We start from the raw sequence: 18,476 nt of genomic DNA on the forward strand, positions 1-18,476 counted from the left end.
CCCTAAAAACCCATCAAAACCACTCAGCACACATGCTTTTATTCACCCCCCTCACCCCCCCCCTCACAAAAATATTACACTATCAACTAAAATCCCACACAAACCCCCTCTCGATCGCTCGCTCCTTTTATACCCCCCCCTCCCCTTCTCTCTCGCAGACAAAGGCTTCTCAAAAACGAGGTTTAAAAAAAGAGATTCATCATGGCATCATCACCCCCCTTCCCTCCCTTCCCTTCCCCATCTCCCTCCCCCATCCATCCCTCTCAAAAAAAACTGTATCTTTCAAGGGAGAGGTAGAGAGAGGATAGAAAAGAAAAGAAACGGAACCCCCTCAATATAGTAAGTCGTCATAAAAGTCATCATCTCCTCCTTCTCCGCCTAAATCGCAAACGAAAAACAAACCACACTTCCCTCTCTCTCTCAGAAAAACAAATCGCAAAAACGACAAAAATCGACGGCGCGGATGGGATCTAGAAACACTCGCTCTCCCCACTCCACCTTTCCCTCAGCACAGGCGGCGCCGTGGTACCGTCAAATCCAAACGTATCTGCAAAAAAAAATCACCAACAATCAGCTTTCTCCTCAACAAACAACAACACCACTAACAACAGAAAAACACCCCTTTCCCGCCGCCCGCGCCCACCAGCACAGCCAACTACGAGGTCTACCAATACCGGTACTCCCCCCCCGGCCCCGGACTCGGCGAAGACTCACCACGCTTCCCCGCACCCCCCTCCCCTCCATTTCCTGCTCCACTCCCCCCCCCAGCCACTGCTCCAGCACCCCTTGGACTACCCATACTCCTCGGCCCAGTCGGTTTCCTCGTCGGCACCGCCGCAAGCCCACTCACACTCCTATGCACAGCCCTCGGACTCCCCTCGTAGGTCCTCGCGCTACTAGCTGCGCTGGCGCTGCGTCGTGTGTCATTATCCTCGTTGTTGGTGGCGGAGTAGTCGATACGCTGTTCTGTGGCGAGGGGGCTGGGTTTCGTCAATTTCCCTCCCCTCACCGCCGGCTTGGGTGGGTACTGCGCCGGCTCCAACGGTTCCTTCGGCGGTCTCGCAGGTCCCTCATCATAATGCCCCTGCCCCCCCTGACTATCCTCCGTCCCCGTGGTGCCGTTGCTGTAGCGATTCACGTTTGCGTTCTGTGGTAGCCTGTCAAGGCTAGTGGTACTCCCCCAGTCCACGCTGCGGGGACTCCCCATGCCCCTGAAATCCTGCGCCTCCCTCTCCAGTGTGCCCTGATAATGGTGGCCCGTGCGTGGCTGCGGGTGCTGGAGGTTCAGGGAGTTGCGGTGGGCTTTGTATTTTGGGTCTTCCGGGGGGAGGAGGGGGGGGAGGTTCGAGAGATCTTCTGGGTGATGCTGCTGCTGCTGCTGGGAGGAGGAGTTGCCAGTTTGTTGCACAAAACTATCAGCGCTCTGCTGCAGCGGTAGCGTAGCAGCCGAGAAACCACTGTGCAGTTTATCCCCCGCCCCGTAGACATCATGATCGTAATTCCCCAGATCACTCCCACTCCGTGACGGCGGATGACTATTCGAACCCGGCGAATTCGGGGCCGCGTCTTTTTTCCCGCCACTCCCCCTAAACCCCTTGGCGACAGTACTAGCAGTCGTCTCACTCCACCTCGAGATCTTAGGAATAGGATTCCACCCAAACGACGACGATGACTTATGCTTCTTACTCTTATCCGTGCGAGGCGTATTCTCATGACTCAAATTCGCCGCCTCCACGCGCTGGGGCGGGGTGCCCAGCGGTGCCGATCCAGCGCGCGGATTACGTTCGTCGAGCGGGGAAAGCGGTTCCGCGTCATCATACGCATTATCCAGGATAGCTTGCTCGCGATAATCGAGGACGACATTGTTATCATCCTCATCGTCGTCCTCGGGGACGGTACTAACCCTGTTCTCGCTGAGCTTCCTCCCCCCCCCGCCGAAGCCCTGCGACGCGCTCGTGCCGCGCGAGAGGGGGTTGGAGAAATGTCCGCTCTGGCTGGCATGGCTGGCTGTCGTGGTGCCCGCGTGGCCTTCAGGTTCGTATCCGCGATCCTGCTCTGCCGCGCCCTCCTGATGAACGTCATCATACTCGTCGTCCTCGAACCCCCCCTCGCGCGCTACACTCGACAATCCCTGCGCTACTTTCAACCCCTCCACATCTCCCAGTAGCTGAACAAGCATCCGCTCAATCTGCGCAAGATCATTAGTAGAGCGCATACTCAACCCCTTCAGAGCGCGCTTAAACACGTTCCGTCGCTTCGTAGGGAGGTCGTCGTCATCGCCTGTGCCGGAGCGGAGGGACTTGACGGATTGCGGGAGCGGGCGCGGGCCGTTAATAGCTTTCATGATTGATTTGTCGGTGTTGCGTTGGACTTCTGTGATGACTACGTCTTCGGTGTCGGCGAGGAGGCGTTTCATGTCCTCGAAGGAGTTGCGCATCTCGGCGGCGGCGCGGACGAGGGTTACCAGGATCTCGGTGTCGCGGGCGTTGCGCTGGGCGTCTCGGACGGTGAGCTGTAGTTGTCAGTAACCTGCACCAACCCCATATAAATCCGTTAGAAGAAGAAGGAAGGGAAAAACTCACATGATCCATCAGCGCCACAATATCCTTACTCTTAATAGCCTCCCTATGCCTCCCCATCGCCCCATCATAAAGCGGCGACTCCATCCCCTGCGACATCCCACTCAACTGCCTCTGATGCCTCTGCAGCTGCGGGGTATAAAACGGATCCCCCGCCCCCGTGTCAAACTCCCCCGGCCCCATCCCCTCCAAATCCGTAAACCCCACCACCCCCCTCTTCGGCTCCGGCGTCACCACCCCCGGCGACCGCGCATTGGGCGCAGAGGAGATATACCCCTCATCCTTCGGCACCGCGCCGGGGCTCCCATTATTATACCCCCCGGCCTCACCACCGAGATTTTGGCGCACGCCCTCATACCCGAGCTGACCCAGGAGATTCCGATCTTTCTCCCCCCCGAGCAGCGTGACGGGGCTGGAGCCCTCATACGGGTTCGTAATAAGTGTATCCCTCTTCCTCTCATCAGATGTACGGTGCCACTCCTCATCCAGACTCTGGTCCCTCGTATGTCCCTTCGCCACCAGGGGCGCAGAATCCATAAGTCCCATCTGCGCGGCGCGGAGTCCGGTATCGCTATCTGCCCCGCGCAGGAGTCCGCTCCCGCTCCCGCTCCCAGCGCTACCGCTACCGACAGCCTTCCGCGTCGGCGTGGGAGTCTTGTAGTACCAATCCCTATCACCCTGTTGGACCTCGCGGTCATCAGCGGGACTATACGGTTCGCTCGGTCCATTAATAACGCTCGGGTTCGTAGTAACACTCGCGTCCTCCGCGAACATGGGGTCGACTGGATCGCCCATCCCGGGAGCGGCATTAGCGCTCATCTTAGCCCTTGAACTCTCCTCGTCGGAGTCGAGATACATGTCCCCCCTCCTTGGCGAGGGGGGGATATAATCCCTCGCGCGGTCTTTGAAGGATTTCTGCAGCGGCGCGCCGGGGATCTGATCATGTCCCCCCCCTGGCTGCTGCTGGGCGTAGTGCTGTTCGGGGACTTCGTGGCGGTTAACCAGCATCGTAGCTGCGGTGCCGGCTGCTGCACCAATGATGCCAGCGATTACGGCGTCTTTCCCGCTATTGTGCTGCTTGTAATTCGGCATTGTGATCTTGCGACCTTGCTCGTCCAGTTCGTACTCGGGGTAGGTGTCCACGCCATGGCTGTCGATAGGGCCGAGGTCGCGAGTTAAAGGCGACGCGACAGGAGCGGGACTAATCCCCTTGGCTGTGAAGCGGCGCTCAGAACCCTCGTCATAGGACGCATAGCTAGCCTGGCGATTCACCCCCGCGCCAGCACCCTTCGCGTCGCCGAGGTGACTCTCATATCCACCCTCGAGCGCTGGGCTCGGCTCCCCTGTGAGTCCAGTCAGGACACTCGCGTCGAGCAGACTGGCGACGGCGCTTTCGACCGCTACAGGCGTGTGGACATAATCCGGGTTCGCGCCCGCCCAGTCGCCTCCCTCAAACGCCGCGCTGCGGTGACGCTGATACTCCGCTTCCGACGCAGCATCCGCATCCGCATCAGCGTCGTGATCAAGATCTCCCTCTTGAGTAAGCTCCGAGTCAGTGAGCCCACCCATCCGGACATCCCTGAAATCGAAACTGCGCGGGTCAACGCCCAGAACGCCATCAGAGCGGATAGACCCCGCCTTGTGCGCAGGACTCTGATCAAGCGAAGTCGAAGCCAGAGATCCGCGCGAGCGCGAACTCTGCGTCATCGTCGCTCTCGAATCGCGCTGTTTCTGGAGACGCTCCTGCTCATCAGCCTCCGTGTAGCCAGAGACGCTCTGGATAGGTGAGAGGCCGCGCTTTTCCTGGTTGTAAGGCACGTATTTGAGCGGCGAAGGGACGTGTTGCGTGTGTGCGTAGTATGCCGCATCCGCATCATCGTCTTCTTCGTCGAGGTAGCGCGCGTCGTCCTCGTGGTGCGGGTCGGGGTGTTGGTTATGATGCGCCATTGAGTTAGCTGCTAGAACACCCAAAGCTCCACCACCAACTGCCGCAGCGGCTGCTTTGCCATAACCGCCCTTGTTGGCGTCGTGGTACGCTTGCTGGTCATACGCGGAATCGTCCACAGATCGGTTGAGAGGGACTTTCCGTCCATACTCATCGAGATCATACTCGCCCTCACCCATCCGCAAGTCCATCCGACTCACATCCGGCGTCGAGCCATTATGATGCATCATCCCCAACCCGCGTTGCCCCTGCCCACCATACGGACTCCCAAACCCCCTCGCAACATCCTGCACCGGCGTCCCCTCCTTCTCCGCCGCCGCCGACCTCGGCCGCTCCGTCGACGCAGACAAGATAGACGAACGCGTGATATCCGACGCATTAACCTCACTCATCATCGGCATGGGCGGGACCTCCTCCTCCGCACGATCAAAGCTCTCCACATCATCCCCGCGACTCCGACTCCTCGCGCGCCGTCTCCGCCGTTCCGCACGCTCTTTGTCGTCATAATCTTTCTCGTCATGCCCGCCGCTGTGGTTCTTCAATCCTCCAGCAAGAGCACCGAGTCCAATCCCCGCCGCCAGCGCGCCAAACGCGGATTTCTTAGTATCCCCGCTCCGCTTCTGTCGCGACGCCGACTCATCACCCGTCATGCGGTCTGCACTACGCGGTGTCCGCGGCGTGTGAGGGCGCGGAGACTCAGAGCCACCACGCGAGCTGCGCCGGTCTTTGGAGGGGCGCACGGTGCCGGAGGAGACGTTGCGGTCGCGGTCGTCGCCGAGTTTAGATTTCAACGAGGCCTCACCGGCGCTAGTGCGTTTACTGCGCGTCTCACCATCACGAGACTCCTGTGAGAGCGCGCTGCTTGAAGTGAGGGAGCTGCGACGGTGGCGCGGCTCGCGCTGCTCGCGGTCATACTTGTCGCGGCTAGCGTTCTCCTTCTTGAGTGCGTTGAGCTCCGGCAGGATGAGGCGGCGGATAGCGTCCTCGACGGTCTCGAGGAGCTTCGGGTTGGTGATTGATGATTTCCCCGATGCGGCGGAGCGGTGGGACCGCTCTGATAGTTTAGACGAAGTGAGCAGACTCGATTCCCCACTTAGTAGGGAGTCATCGTGGTGTCCGCGGCTCGACCGCCTGCGCGGCGACCCTCCACTCACCTCGCTGTGCTTCTCGGCGCGTTTAGCGTTATCGCTGACACTGCGGTCACGGCTGTGCTTATGCCTATGCTCCGACTTAGCGCTCCGCACCTTCTCCGCCGCCTTCTGCGTAATGATGCGCTCACGGCTAAGGCTGCGACTACGGCGACGGGCCGGGGCTTTAAGTGCCTCACCCAGAGCAGCGGCGCCTAGTGCAGCGGCCGCTCCCGAGATTAGCGCTTCGTTCTTCGAGAAGCCCCTACTTCCCCTCTCGGAGCGGAGGCCGGAGTCTCCATCGAGGAAGCTGTTTGCTGGCATGGACGAGACGTCTGATCCGAGAACCTGCTCGCGGATCGGGGCGTCGGGGTCAGGGATCAGCGGACTGCGGTGGCGCCGAGGGCCAACTTCAATCTCGATCGGGTTGCGCGAGACGTTCGACTCCTCCGTCGCCGAGGCGTACGAGCTGAGACTCTGTCCATCGCCGTCGAGATCTATTAATCGCGCATTCTTCGTATTCCCGCCCGACGACGACAGGTGAATGCGCTTCGTATACGACGGTTTCCTCCCCCCGTCCTTCTCCTCCTTCCCCCCGGACCGGGACTTGGTAATCTGTATATGCCCGCTACCCCCCCCACTCCTCCCCTTACTCTTCCCACTACTCGGCGTGACCTTAACCCTCACGCTCGGCCGTCTCGATTCGACATGACTCTCCTTCCCCCCCTCAAAATACTCAATCAGCAGCGACGTCTGCGACGGATGCGACTCCCTCGACATGCGATCCGCGCCCTCCCTCCTGCGATTCGTCGGGATCGTCACGGGACTCCCATCCTCGGGGATCGAATACGACGTCTGGTCGCTCTGGTCGGTGACGCGGGAGAGCTCCGTGCCGTCTAGACCGGCTGCGTCGGCGCCTGCGCCGCCACCGCTGTGGTTCACCCCGACGCCGGAGTTGCTCGAGGTGTCGGTGGGCGCGGGCAGCGGCGGGCCGCGCGAGGTGTGCTGGGCCATTGGGCTTCAGAGGCGTGTGGGTGCGGGCTGCATGGGCAGGTGTGCAGGCGCGTGGGTGTTGGTGAGAGGGTTCTTGTGTTCAATGGCGGGTTGTGGTGGTTGTGGGTTGTGTATGTTTGTGTTTTCGTCTGGTAGAATGTCTGTATCGCTCAGGCTGGTATCCTACAACAATTCACATCTGTCAGCTCCTGTTCTCCTCCTCAGCCTCTCTCTCATCTCACTCCTCCTGTCCATCTGGGAGCATAAACAACAAGCAACTCACTCACCAGCTAGCAAACTCCCGTGGTCAAGACCAACCACCTCAGCAAGCAAAAAAAAGCAGCCGCTCCTTCACTCTTATCCACCGTCAATAAACCAGCCGTCGTAGATAGCAGTAACAACAACAAAAAAAGGTCAGAATCGCAAGGTGTTGTTTATGAAAAGACCCAAACAACTTGCTTATCCGTGTTTATGCCCTGCCTGCCTTGTCTCTCTCTCTCTCTCTCTGGATCGCTGGACTGGGCTTGCTGGGTAGTAGTTCACTCTGGAAATCGGGGCTGACCTTCCTTGAGCGAGTGAGCAGCAACAGCGACGGTGGTGGATCGGGTTTGGCGAGCTCTGCGTTGGCGTTTGGAGGGTTGTTGTGGTGCCAACGGGTGGCTGTGGACGAATCAGTTGGTGGGTACTTGGAGACTGTGCGTGGGGGATGTACCTGTGTGTGATGGTACAGGTGAGAGAGCAGGGGGGAGAGGGCCAATGAGTGGAGGTTGTGGGTATGTGTGTGAATGTGAATGGGATGTGAATTAGGGATTGAGGCTGAGTGAGTGAGTGAGGGAGAGAGAGTATATGTTTGTGCGAGAGAGTGAGGATATATGAGGGTATAAAGGATATCGATCGTGTCAGTTAGGGCATTCCTCTTAGGGCTGTTCTTCTCGCAGATAGAATCAGTAAATAGGAGAAACAGACAGACGGCAATGTGACTGAAATGACCGAAGCAGCTGGCTGCAATGTGATCAAGTGCACTGCTGTGGCTGGCTGTAGCAGGCACTGTTGTTGATCGTCTTGTTTACATTTCACTACTACAATACCACTACTACCACTTACCACTACTACCACTTACCACTACTACCACCACCCACCATTATCCGCATTCTCCGCTGGGGATACTCCACACCAGTACCTCTCCCCTCCACCACATCACCATACAATCCACAAGTATCATCCACCTCCATCCCCAATCCCCACCACCACCGCCACCAAAGCCCCAAGCGGCAACTACTGGCAACTACTTGATCCCCTAGAGTACAGTACCACAAACAGTGCCGCCGCCGCAGCATGCATAACTCGCACCACTTCTCACTCACCACTCACCACCCGGCTCAGCTTCCTGTCCAGTAATCCAGTAAATCCAGTCAATCCATACAACCCAAGCCCCTCGATCCGTCCCTCCCGACCTACCGACCGACGCCACCACCAAAGGGAGGAAGGGAGGGAGCGCGTGAAATCCCGAATGAATGAAGACAAATAGAGCCAAGGAAGTGATAGGTCGTGATACAACAGACGAGCATGGGAGAGTAGCAAACAGGATACCCAAACCTCCAACTATCCTCAGCACAGCAGCAGCAGGAAGCAGCAAACAGAAACCACCATACCCGAATCAACATCCACGCCCGCCTCTATCTCCGTCTGTATCGGCTCACCCATCCGCTGTTTGTAGTGCAGACGACAAACGCAACCCCCCTCCCTCCCTCCTCCGAGAGAGACACACATCATCATCGTGCATCCCCATCCTGCACCGCCTCCTATCCATCTGTCCACTCACTCCGACTCCTAACACTTCTAACACATCCCCCTCTCTCTCCGACAGTCAGTCTCACTGCGCTGCACAGCTGCTGCAGCGTAGCCTTGGTTTCCTCCCTCCTAGCAGTCTGTTTGCGTACTCCTCCGTGCCCCTGCGCCATACATACATGCGCGCGGGAGATTTTCTGCTTCTCATGTGTGGCGTGGCGCATGTGAGTTTGTGTGTGCCACGAGTGAGGGGGTTGTCACATTTCACTCCTCACCTCTTTTTGCCCCCTCCCTTCCCTTTCCCCCTTTGCCCCTTCACCCCTTTTCTCGTAACAGTACCAATATCTCCGTAGTAGCGAATCCGCCTTTCCCCCTTCCCTCCTTAGCCTCCCGTTCCTTCCCTCCCTTCCCGGTCCCGACAACTCCCTCCCGATCCTCCCGACACCCATACCAGAGATCCAACACACCGGTAACCACCCAAAGAATCGCAGCACATCCCATCCCATCACGGTACGCTAAAACGAGACCCCTAGGCGGGGATCGTGGGGCTTGGGACGGGTGCTAAGGGATGTGCTAACGAGCCCTAACGAGTCCTAGGGATGTGCTAATGATGTGCTAACCAGTGCTAAGAGATGTGCTAATAATGTGCTAGACGGGATTTGGTAGTGTGGTGCTGGGTAGTCTGCTTTTGTTGATGGTTGAGGGGTCAACGGCGGGGTGTTGGCTGGGTGATGGGGGACGGATTGGGACGGATTGGGATGGGTGTGGGGTGGGGACCACGACGGATGGGGAGGGGGATGGAGGAGTGATGGATTGGGTAATTAATGCGATTCTTTAGGTAGTTATGGATGTAGTATTGCAGATATTGGCGACTGGTTTGGTTTCTGCGAAGCTGGAATTGAGAGGGAGTAGAAAAAAAACAATTGTAGGTATTATTTTCGTCACATGAAATAATATTGTGAATTTAATTAATTTTTAAAGCTATGCCAAATTGAAAAATTCAATAGAGAAATAGACGCAACCAACCAACCAACGACTTGCTTTTACAGTTCAGCACAGCAGTAACAGAAGACAGCATCACATCTATAACACCAGACTGCAATATAATTTTCCGTTTAAGCAAAATAAAAAACAATACGTTTTGGTTGACATAGTGGTGATGTGTGCGTGTGTCTATCTATCATCGCTCCAAAAATAACAAAAGAAAATAAAAAAAGGGTCGGCTGAATATTTCGAAAAGTTAAAAGAAAAATTCAATCATAAACGCCCAGAATGTGTTGTTGTGCAGTCATCTTCATCTTCATCTCATATCTCGTCCCTCCATCATTTCCATATCCCATCCCTTCATCCCATCCATCTTCACCTCACAACCCCCCCCCGCTTCCCTTATCCCACGTTAATACCCACCCCCCCCATTAACCCCAAAAAACCTCCCCCCCCCACCACCACCCCTCTCCTCCTTCCTCGGCACCGGCGGCGCCGGCAACGGCCCCCCCGGCGGCGCATTCCTAATCGGCAACACATGACTGTTCCCCCCTCCAAACCCCCCCTGCTCAATCTCCGGACTCATCGCCTTCCTGCTCACAAACCCCTGTCCCTGCTGTCTCTGCTCCCCCTGAAACCCCTGCTGCTGCTGCTGCTGTCCCTGCATTGGCAGTCCCGGCGTTCTAGCGCTAGGAGTCGTGGACGAGGGAACAGGCGGTGGTGGTTTCGTCGGGGAGCGTATACCGTTGATGGTATTAACCACCATTTCCCTCGGACTAATAGCTGCCATCCTCGGATCAGTCGTGATTGGGATTTCACCACTAGTCGAGCCTGGCGTTGGGATGGACGACGAGGTGATGGAAGAGGAAGTTTGTGGAGGGGGTGTGGCGGACGGAGCGTCGGAGGAGCGCAGGAGTTCCTGTGTTGCGGGGGAGAGTTGGGGAGCGAGGTGGGAGCGACGGTTGTGTTTTTCCATTAAGGAGACGGCCCAGTCGCGGAGGTCGACTGGGGTGCGTTTTGCGGCTTGGACGAAGGGTTCGCGTTCCTATAGGGTGTTAGGTTGGCTCGGTTTGGGGGTCATGGCGGGGTGAGTTAAGGGTGGAATGGGAAGGGGAGGGGAGATGGGGGAGGAGGGGAATGGGGAGAGGGGAAGGGGAAAAGGGGGAAATAGAGAGGGACATACGTAGAGTTCCTGCGGCGTAGGACGCTCCTCAGGACGCTTCGACATGCATTTCTGAATCATATCCTCCAAAATCTGCGGGAACGCCTCGCTCTTCGGCAGCCTCGGCGCAGGCTCATGGACAATCTGCTGCAGCAGATCCAAAATCCCCGCCGGCGCAGAATCGCCATCCGAGAGGTGCTCACTAGCATCGAACGGAAACTTGCCAATAGCCAACTCCATAATCGACAGACCGAAACTCCACACATCAGACTTGACAGTGTACTTCTCGCCCTGGATGCGCTCGGGAGCCATGTATGTCGATGTCCCGACGAAGGTGTCGGCGACGGAGTTGACGAGCTCGCCGGAGACGCCGAAGTCGCAGAGCTTGATGAAGCCGCGGGAGTTGACGAGGATGTTGGAGGGCTTGATGTCGCGGTGCATGATGTGGTGCTTGATGTAGAGGTAGGTTAGGCCGCCGAGGGTGGCTTCGGCGATCTTGCCGAGGACGTCGACGCGGATGGGGCCGAAGTCGCGGGAGACGCGGTCGAGGGCGCTGGAGGGGGGTTAGTTGGGGTGGTTGAGAGAGGATGATGGGGGGGGGGAAGGGGGGAGAGGGGTGGACTCACCCAACGTCCATGTATTCCATGCACATGATGACATCGTTGCTCTCGCTCAGGAAGGCGCCGTAGAAGTTCACAATGTAGTCCGAGTTGCACTCGTGCATGATATGCAGCTCCCGCACGATCCGGCGACGGATCTCCTTCTTCGCCTCGACATGTATGACCTATTCACAAAAAAATCAGCACCTCCGCACACCCACACACACTCCATACCACCCAGGAATCCAGCACTCACCTTCCTCGCCATCACCGTCCCCGTAGCAATATGCCGGACCTTACTAACAGTCCCCCCATTCCCACTCCCCAGCTCCTTCAGCACCTCGAGATCCTCCCTCTTCAAATCAAGCTTATACTCGATCCCGATCTCGAGCTGCGCTGTGCGTCCGCTCGCCGCATCATCGAGAGCAGCGTGGTCGTCGTTCGAGGGCGCTGGGGCGCGGGGGGCGGGTGCGTTAAGTGCCAGGCCCTTTACGTTCTTGCGCTTCATCGTGCGCACGCCGAAGCCTTCGCCCGACATCGTTGCGGGTGGGGTGGGGTGTATGCGCCGATGCGGTGGTTTGTGTGTGTGTTTAGGAGCAGCAGTATTCTCTGCAACGGCCGTGGCCTTTGGTTTGCGTTTGGGTTTTGTAGATTATTTTTCTTCCTGGCGAGAGGGAGGGGTGAGGTTGGGTTGCGTGTGCGGGTCGGGCGGTGCGGGTTTGTTCGTCGTGAAGGTGCGGAGGTGCGAGGAGGTCGGTGTCTAGGCACGGAATGAATGCAGGAGGTAGGTTGCACAAAGGGGGAATGGACGGGTTCAGGAAGGGTGTCAGTGGCTGTTGCTGTTCCACTGGATCGATTTGCTGTGGTGTTGTCGCAGCCGCCAGTTGATTTTGGCGATTCGTGGTGGTGCTTGCTGGGTTGGGTCGCAGATTGGGCGGATGGCGCTTAAGAGATACAAGTGCTGCGAGAGATAGCGGAGTCGAAAGAGCTTGAAAGACTGGACGGAAGGGGGGAATCGTGGTATATCGTATATGCTATGCTGTAGAAGTCCAGGAGAGAGAGCCAAGCCGAGTAGAGCAGGATTCAAATAATTCAAATAGAGGGGTTCGAGGGGAATAGGGGCCCCGGTTTCTTGTTAGTTCTGTTAGGAAATATTGAATTATTGGAACTGTATGGGGGGGTTGGCATCACGGACGGACCCCGTTGGAAGACACTCGCTGTGTCATGTCCTTTGAGTAGCCATTCACCTTTGAGAGACCAGGATTGGCAGAATTCTTAAGTATATTAAATGTTTTATAGTTTGGTAGTATTGGTAGTTTCATAGATTCTCAAGATAATATAATATTCTCCTTCTTATTGTATTTCTAGTGAATTTACATTTACATTGTACGTATGGGTTTGGTACCTGTGACATGGCGGGGCAAGTTTGATCATGTTCAGGTCAATTCAGGTCTGGCACGAGTAAAGTCACGAATAAAGTTTGGATGGTACCTGGATGTACTTAATTGTGGTGTACATTAGTATGAATCATTATGTACTAGTATGTATACTCCGAGCTATTTTTACAGAGTCTCGAACAGTTTCCAGCACTACTTACTCCTAACTCTATCTAACAGCCTCAGGCACAAGTAATTTACTACTAACTGGGGCCTTAAACATAAGGTGCCAGTAACTGAAGCCTTAAACATAAGGTACTAATAACTGAAACCTTAAACATAAGGCATAAACTTAGCTTTGCCACCCCTACCCTTCAAGTGAATTCGTGACTTCTTTCGTGACAGGTCCCTCTGCCTACCCCTACTAACTTCAGAACGTCGCGACTTTTTGAGGGTGTTCAATGAACAAGTGAGCTTCTAATAACCCACCCCACGCTCAACCACTCTTTTCTCTTTCATTTCCATTTCCCCTTCTACACCTTCACTTCCTGTCGCGGGGGAAGATACAAGGTTACCCTACTTGCACCCGCCATCCAAACCCAACACCCGGCCACTCGCCCCATCCACAACAGCAGCCTCGTTGCCCAGCATGAGTATGCGCGACCTCATCTCGGGCGAGGCCGAGCTTGCCTCCGACGAGGAAGATGACCAGTCCTTCGACGAAGAGACTGGCGAGGGCCGCCCACGGAAGGAGGCTCGTCCTGACATGGACGACTCCAGTGAGGAGGAAGAGGACGACGATGACGCCGAGGCTGCACGCGCTGTATGTTCCGCCCAGAGCGCGTGGCGCAGTGGCAATGACAGAGACTAACCGCTCTTCCAGGTCCGCGAAGGTTTCATTATCGATGACGAGGAGGATGAGGAGCCCGAGGCGCGGGAACGGCGACGGGGAAAGCGCCGTCGTGCTGAGCGCGAGAAGGAGGAGGCCGCTCTGGACGAAGAGGATCTCGATCTGATTGGGGAGGCGAACCCAGAGTGGCAGGCCAAGACGACAACTGATGTACATATACCGACTCACTGCTACGATTACTGTGCTAATTACCCCTGTAGCATAAATACAAGCGTCTCAAGCGTGGTCATAGGGACGAAGACGAGCGCGATAGGGAGCGAGGGCTCGATGAAATCTTCTCCGAAGACGAAGCCGCCGATGTCGATGAAGCTCCCCGACACCCTCTCCGCGCGGACCACCGAAATGTCGACGAGTTTGCCGATTTCATTGAGGAGGACGAGCTCGAGGATGAAGACCAGAAGCTGCGATACCAGGAGGAGATGGAGGTTGCTAGGCCGCGCGACCGTGCATACGTCGGGGCGGGAACTGAGGCTTCGGGTCTCGACAAGGACACCCTGGAGGATATGGAGGCTGTCTTTGGCAATGGCGAGGATTACGATTGGGCCCTCGATATGGAACAGGAGGATGAGATCCGCGAGGTTGGCGACCAGCAGCTCGAGCTGAAGGACGTCTTCGAGCCATCTCAGCTCGCTGAGAGGCTCTTGACGGATGAAGACAACGAGATCCGCTGGGCCGATGAGCCGGAGCGCTTCCAGCTCGAGCGGAAGGCATATAGACATGTCCAGATCACCGACGAGCAGTTCAAGGAGGAGGCGAAGTGGATCACCAACCTCATCTGGCCAAAGAAGCGCCCGAATTTGCCGCCGGGAGGCGATCTCCAGGGTCCATTCCAGAAGGCTATTGGCAAGGTGCTGGAGTTCTTCGTTGTCGACGAGGTGGAAGTGCCATATGTGTTTCAACATCGCAAGGACTATTTGATTCACGCAAAAAGAACGAGACTTGCTCCCGATCCATCGAATCCTGACCAGCCAGAGTATGGCGTAACCGCTCAGAAGCTGCTCAACCAGGATGACCTCTGGAGAATCCTCGAGCTCGACCTGAAGTTCAGGGCTTTTGTCGACAAGCGCAATATCTTGGAGAAGGCATACGATAACCTTAAATCAGCATCCGATGTCAAGGACCTGATGTTCGAGGAGATGATACCCGTTGCGGCCACCATGGAAGAGCTGCAGGATCTCCAGGAATACCTTCATTTCACCTACTCTGGACAGCTCAAGGACCTTGCTGTCATTGATGGAAATGCAAAGGAACCCCAGCAGCGACGACCAGGCTCTAGGTCCTCAGTCTTTGAGCGCGTCCGCAACGGCCAGGCCTACAACCTCGTGCGCGCCTACGGTATTAGCGCCGAGGACATCGCGAAGAACGCTCTCCGCGAAGGTCGCAAACAGTACACCGAGGATCCCGCGGTTCGTCCCATTGAGCTGGCGGATACACTTACGAGCGACGATGAGTTCAGAACGGGGGAGCAGGTCCTGCTCGCTGCTCGCCAGATGTTCAGCGAGGAGATGGTTATGAACCCGAGGATGCGCAAGCACTTCCGCATGAGCTATTTCCAGATGGGCACAGTCAGCTGTCAGCGCACTGAGAAGGGATTACGGCGCATCGATGATCAGAACCAATATTACGAGCTCAAGTATCTCCGGAACATGACCATTCCTGATATTGCCAGGCAACCCGAGGTCTTCCTCAAGATGCTGAAGGCAGAAGAAGAGGGCCTTCTGGAGGTCAGGATTACTATGCAGCAGGAGCGCGATTTCAGGAGGCAGCTTCTCCAGGAGTTCACCTCCGACAATTACAGTGAGGTGGCCGATGCATGGAACGACGAGCGTCTGAAGGTCCTTGACCTTGCGTTCCGCCGTCTCGACAGGATCATGGTGAAGAGCGTCAAGGAAAACATGCGCAACGAGTGCGAGTCCGAAGTTCTCAAGGCGTGCCGCGACGAATACTCAAAGAAGTTGGACCAGGCGCCATACAAGCCTAAGGGAATGGTTCTTGGCACCACCCCTCGCGTTTTGGCGCTCTCCAGCGGAAGCGGCGATGCAGCGCGCGGCCCGGTTTACTGGGCCTGGGTCGAAGACGACGGACGTGTCTTGGAGAATGGGCAGTTTGAGAACCTGTCTCGCGATGACCGATCGCGCGACGCGTTTGCCGAGCTGGTGCAGCGCCGGAAGCCCGATGTTATCGGAGTAGGTGGCTTCTCGATCGAGACCAACAAGATGATTAAAGATATCAAGGACTTGGTCGCGGAGCGAGACCTCAGGGGGCCGGACTTTGATGTGCGCGATACTAATGAGACGCATAACGAGCAGCTCGAGGTGGTGGTTGTTAACGACGAAGTTGCACGTCTGTATCGTGATAGTCAGAGGGCTCTCGGCGACTACCCGGGGCTCTCGTCTGTCACTCGGTACTGTGTGGCCTTGGCGAAATACCTTCAAAACCCTATGAAGGAGTATGCGGCCCTCGGAAACGATATCGTATCGTTGATATTCCACCGATGCCAGCACCTGGTGCCGGAGGAGAAACTGCGCAAGCAGCTGGATACGGCCATGGTTGACATGGTGAACCTGTGCGGTATCGATATCAACGAAGCCGTCACTGACCCATACGTCGCCAACCTTCTGCCTTATGTTTGTGGACTCGGGCCCCGTAAGGCGACAAGTGTGATCAAGGCCATCAACATGAATGGTGGCATGGTCAATACCCGCGACGAGCTCGTCGGCGACCCAGACAGCCAGAAACTGCCCGTCGTTGGCCCTCGCGTATGGAACAACTGCGCCAGTTTCCTGAGCATCGAGTACGATCCTTCCATGTCTACATCCGATTACCTAGACAATACCCGTGTGCACCCCGAGGACTACGAGCTGGGCAGGAAGATGGCTGCCGACGCGCTCGAGCTCGACGAGGAAGATGTCAAGGCTGAAGTCGACGAGAACGGCCCCGGAGCCGTCGTGAGGAAGCTGATCAAGGACGATGAGCAGGACAAGGTCAACGATCTCATTCTTGAGGAGTATGCGGAGCAGCTGGAGCAGAATTATAACCAGAAGAAGCGCGCTACTCTCGAGACTATCCGCGCTGAGCTCATCCAGCCATACGAGGAGCTGCGCCGCAACTTCGCCATGTTGAGCGATGATGATGTTTTCACGATGCTCACTGGCGAGACTAATGATTCGCTTTGCGAGGGCATGGTTGTCTCGATCAATGTCCGCGTTGTTAACGACGAGTTCCTCATCGTCAAGCTCGACTCGGGCTTGGAAGGTCGCGTGGAGGCATATGAGGCCACGGACAACAATGATGTGCCGCTACCGAGACTCTTTTCTCAAGGACAAGCCGCCCAAGCTAAGCTGTTATCGGTGGACAGGCGCGAGTTCTCGGCTAAGCTATCGATGAGAGAGCAGGAAATCAAGAGACCATTCCGTCGTCGCTTGAACCACATGGATGACCAGTGGGACTCGAACCAGGAAGCGAGGGATAGGGAGGAGCTGAGGGAGAAGGACAAGGTTACTGGGCGTGCTCAGCGTGTCATCAAGCATCCTCTGTTCCGCCCATTCAATTCCACCCAGGCCGAGGAGTATCTCGGATCGCAGAGCTCTGGCGACGCTGTTATCAGGACGTCGTCCAAGGGTAATGATCACTTGACTGTTACGTGGAAGGTGGCAGATGGTGTGTACCAACACATTGACGTCCTCGAGCTGCTCAAGGAGAACGAGTTCACAGTCGGCAAGCAGCTTCGTATTGGCGGCAAGTACACCTACAGCGATCTGGACGAACTGATCGTGGATCACGTCAAAGCCATGGCTCGCAAGGTGGACGAGATGATGCAGCATGAGAAGTACCAAAAAGGCAGCAAGGCCGATACAGGTATGTTACCCTACCCCCCGCCCCAACTCTTAACCAACTTATCACTTATACTAACCCCCCACCCCCTAGAACGCTGGTTAACGACCTACACCGAGGCCAACCCCAAGCGCTCCGTCTACGCCTTCTGCATCGACCCCAAGCACCCGGGTTACTTCCACCTGTGCTTCAAGGGCGGACAGAACGCCAAGCTCAACGCCTGGCCTGTTAAGGTCATCCCGAACGCGTTTGAGCTGCTCAAGAACCCGTACCCGGATATGCGCGCGCTGTGCAATGGGTTTAAGCTCCGCTTTGCGAGTGAGGCGAATAAGAGCCGTGGATGAGGCGGTGGGGGGGTTGTTCGCTCCTGCGGTTGTTTCTCGTTTTTAGTTTTATTGTTGCTGCTGTCGTGGAATGGTGGCTGCGGCGGTTGGAACAGATTGGTGAAGGTGGTGGTGGTGGTGGGCGCATCGCGCGAGGAGTTCGGGGATATGTTGGGGAGGTGATTTTTATTTGGATCCATCTGAGGGAGGGAGAGGAGGGAGGGTCTAGCTGAACCATCCCGCATCTACGGCTGCGTTTTGCGCAATGTCGATCCTGTATTTTTGTATTATAACAACATGGTTTCTTTTACAGCGGGGGGCTAGTTTAAGGGTTGGTGGTGGCGGGGGGGGAGAAAAGCTAAAGAGGATAGTTTTAAGAAAATAGAAAGAATGTCCTGATGTTACTATAGTGTCGATACTGTGGTTAGTACAAATGCACATGGAGACTTTTGTGAATTGAGGCTAGATATGTCTTCGCCGTGGAACTCTTAGGCTCTTGGATCGGCCGGCATGGGTATATTCTATTTGCGGGTGCAGACGTCATTGTCGTGAATCAGCGGCTTGGTGTTGTGTAGTGTACCATAGGACAAAAATGCTGTAGGCCGTCTGGTACAGTAAGCTGGCCAAGACACAAATATTCTAAGCAGAAAGCAATGTTGAGTAAGACTATCTGTCTTGTCTGACTGCCGACGGTAATATAGATAATATAATATAAATGCAAGGAATGGAAGGAGCGCTCCTTTCTTCCTTCCCTTGCACATGTTAAGACTTCGCTGTTGGTCGTGACTTCCCCCCTCGTTACATATGTCACAAGTGAAATCTGTCCATGCGCCCTTCCTTCTTCCCCGCGACGCCG

General features: G+C 56.2%; 3 protein-coding genes across 3 annotated transcripts; 1 reads left to right on the forward strand and 2 right to left on the reverse strand.

The window, feature by feature from the left end:
* Window positions 1-257: 257 nt before the first annotated feature.
* VE01_06059 (uncharacterized protein) lies at window positions 258-7,674 on the reverse strand. Its single transcript, XM_018275515.2, has 4 exons — window positions 7,357-7,674; window positions 6,932-7,304; window positions 2,583-6,827; window positions 258-2,512 (listed from the first exon to the last, which is right to left on the reverse strand). Exons 3-4 carry the CDS (start codon window positions 6,663-6,665, stop codon window positions 665-667), a joined length of 5,931 nt encoding a protein of 1,976 aa, XP_018129627.1. The 5' UTR covers window positions 6,666-6,827; window positions 6,932-7,304; window positions 7,357-7,674; the 3' UTR covers window positions 258-664.
* A 2,154-nt stretch (window positions 7,675-9,828) lies between these two features.
* Window positions 9,829-12,520, reverse strand: STE7 (MAP kinase kinase (MEK); the record flags this gene model as incomplete). The annotated part of the gene is made up of 5 exons (XM_018275516.2): window positions 12,377-12,520; window positions 11,434-12,308; window positions 11,205-11,362; window positions 10,600-11,131; window positions 9,829-10,461 (listed from the first exon to the last, which is right to left on the reverse strand). The coding sequence occupies exons 2-5, from the start codon at window positions 11,713-11,715 to the stop codon at window positions 9,829-9,831; spliced, it is 1,605 nt and encodes a 534-aa protein (XP_018129559.1). The 5' UTR covers window positions 11,716-12,308; window positions 12,377-12,520.
* Window positions 12,521-12,977: 457 nt separating this feature from the next.
* Window positions 12,978-17,991, forward strand: SPT6 (Nucleosome remodeling protein). The gene is made up of 4 exons (XM_018275517.2): window positions 12,978-13,376; window positions 13,437-13,613; window positions 13,664-17,321; window positions 17,391-17,991. Exons 1-4 carry the CDS (start codon window positions 13,203-13,205, stop codon window positions 17,639-17,641), a joined length of 4,260 nt encoding a protein of 1,419 aa, XP_018129558.1. The 5' UTR covers window positions 12,978-13,202; the 3' UTR covers window positions 17,642-17,991.
* The last annotated feature ends 485 nt before the right edge of the window (window positions 17,992-18,476 follow it).

This window comes from Pseudogymnoascus verrucosus (genome assembly GCF_001662655.1).
Source record: "Pseudogymnoascus verrucosus strain UAMH 10579 unplaced genomic scaffold scaffold_27, whole genome shotgun sequence".
Classification (NCBI taxonomy): domain Eukaryota; kingdom Fungi; phylum Ascomycota; class Leotiomycetes; order Thelebolales; family Thelebolaceae; genus Pseudogymnoascus; species Pseudogymnoascus verrucosus.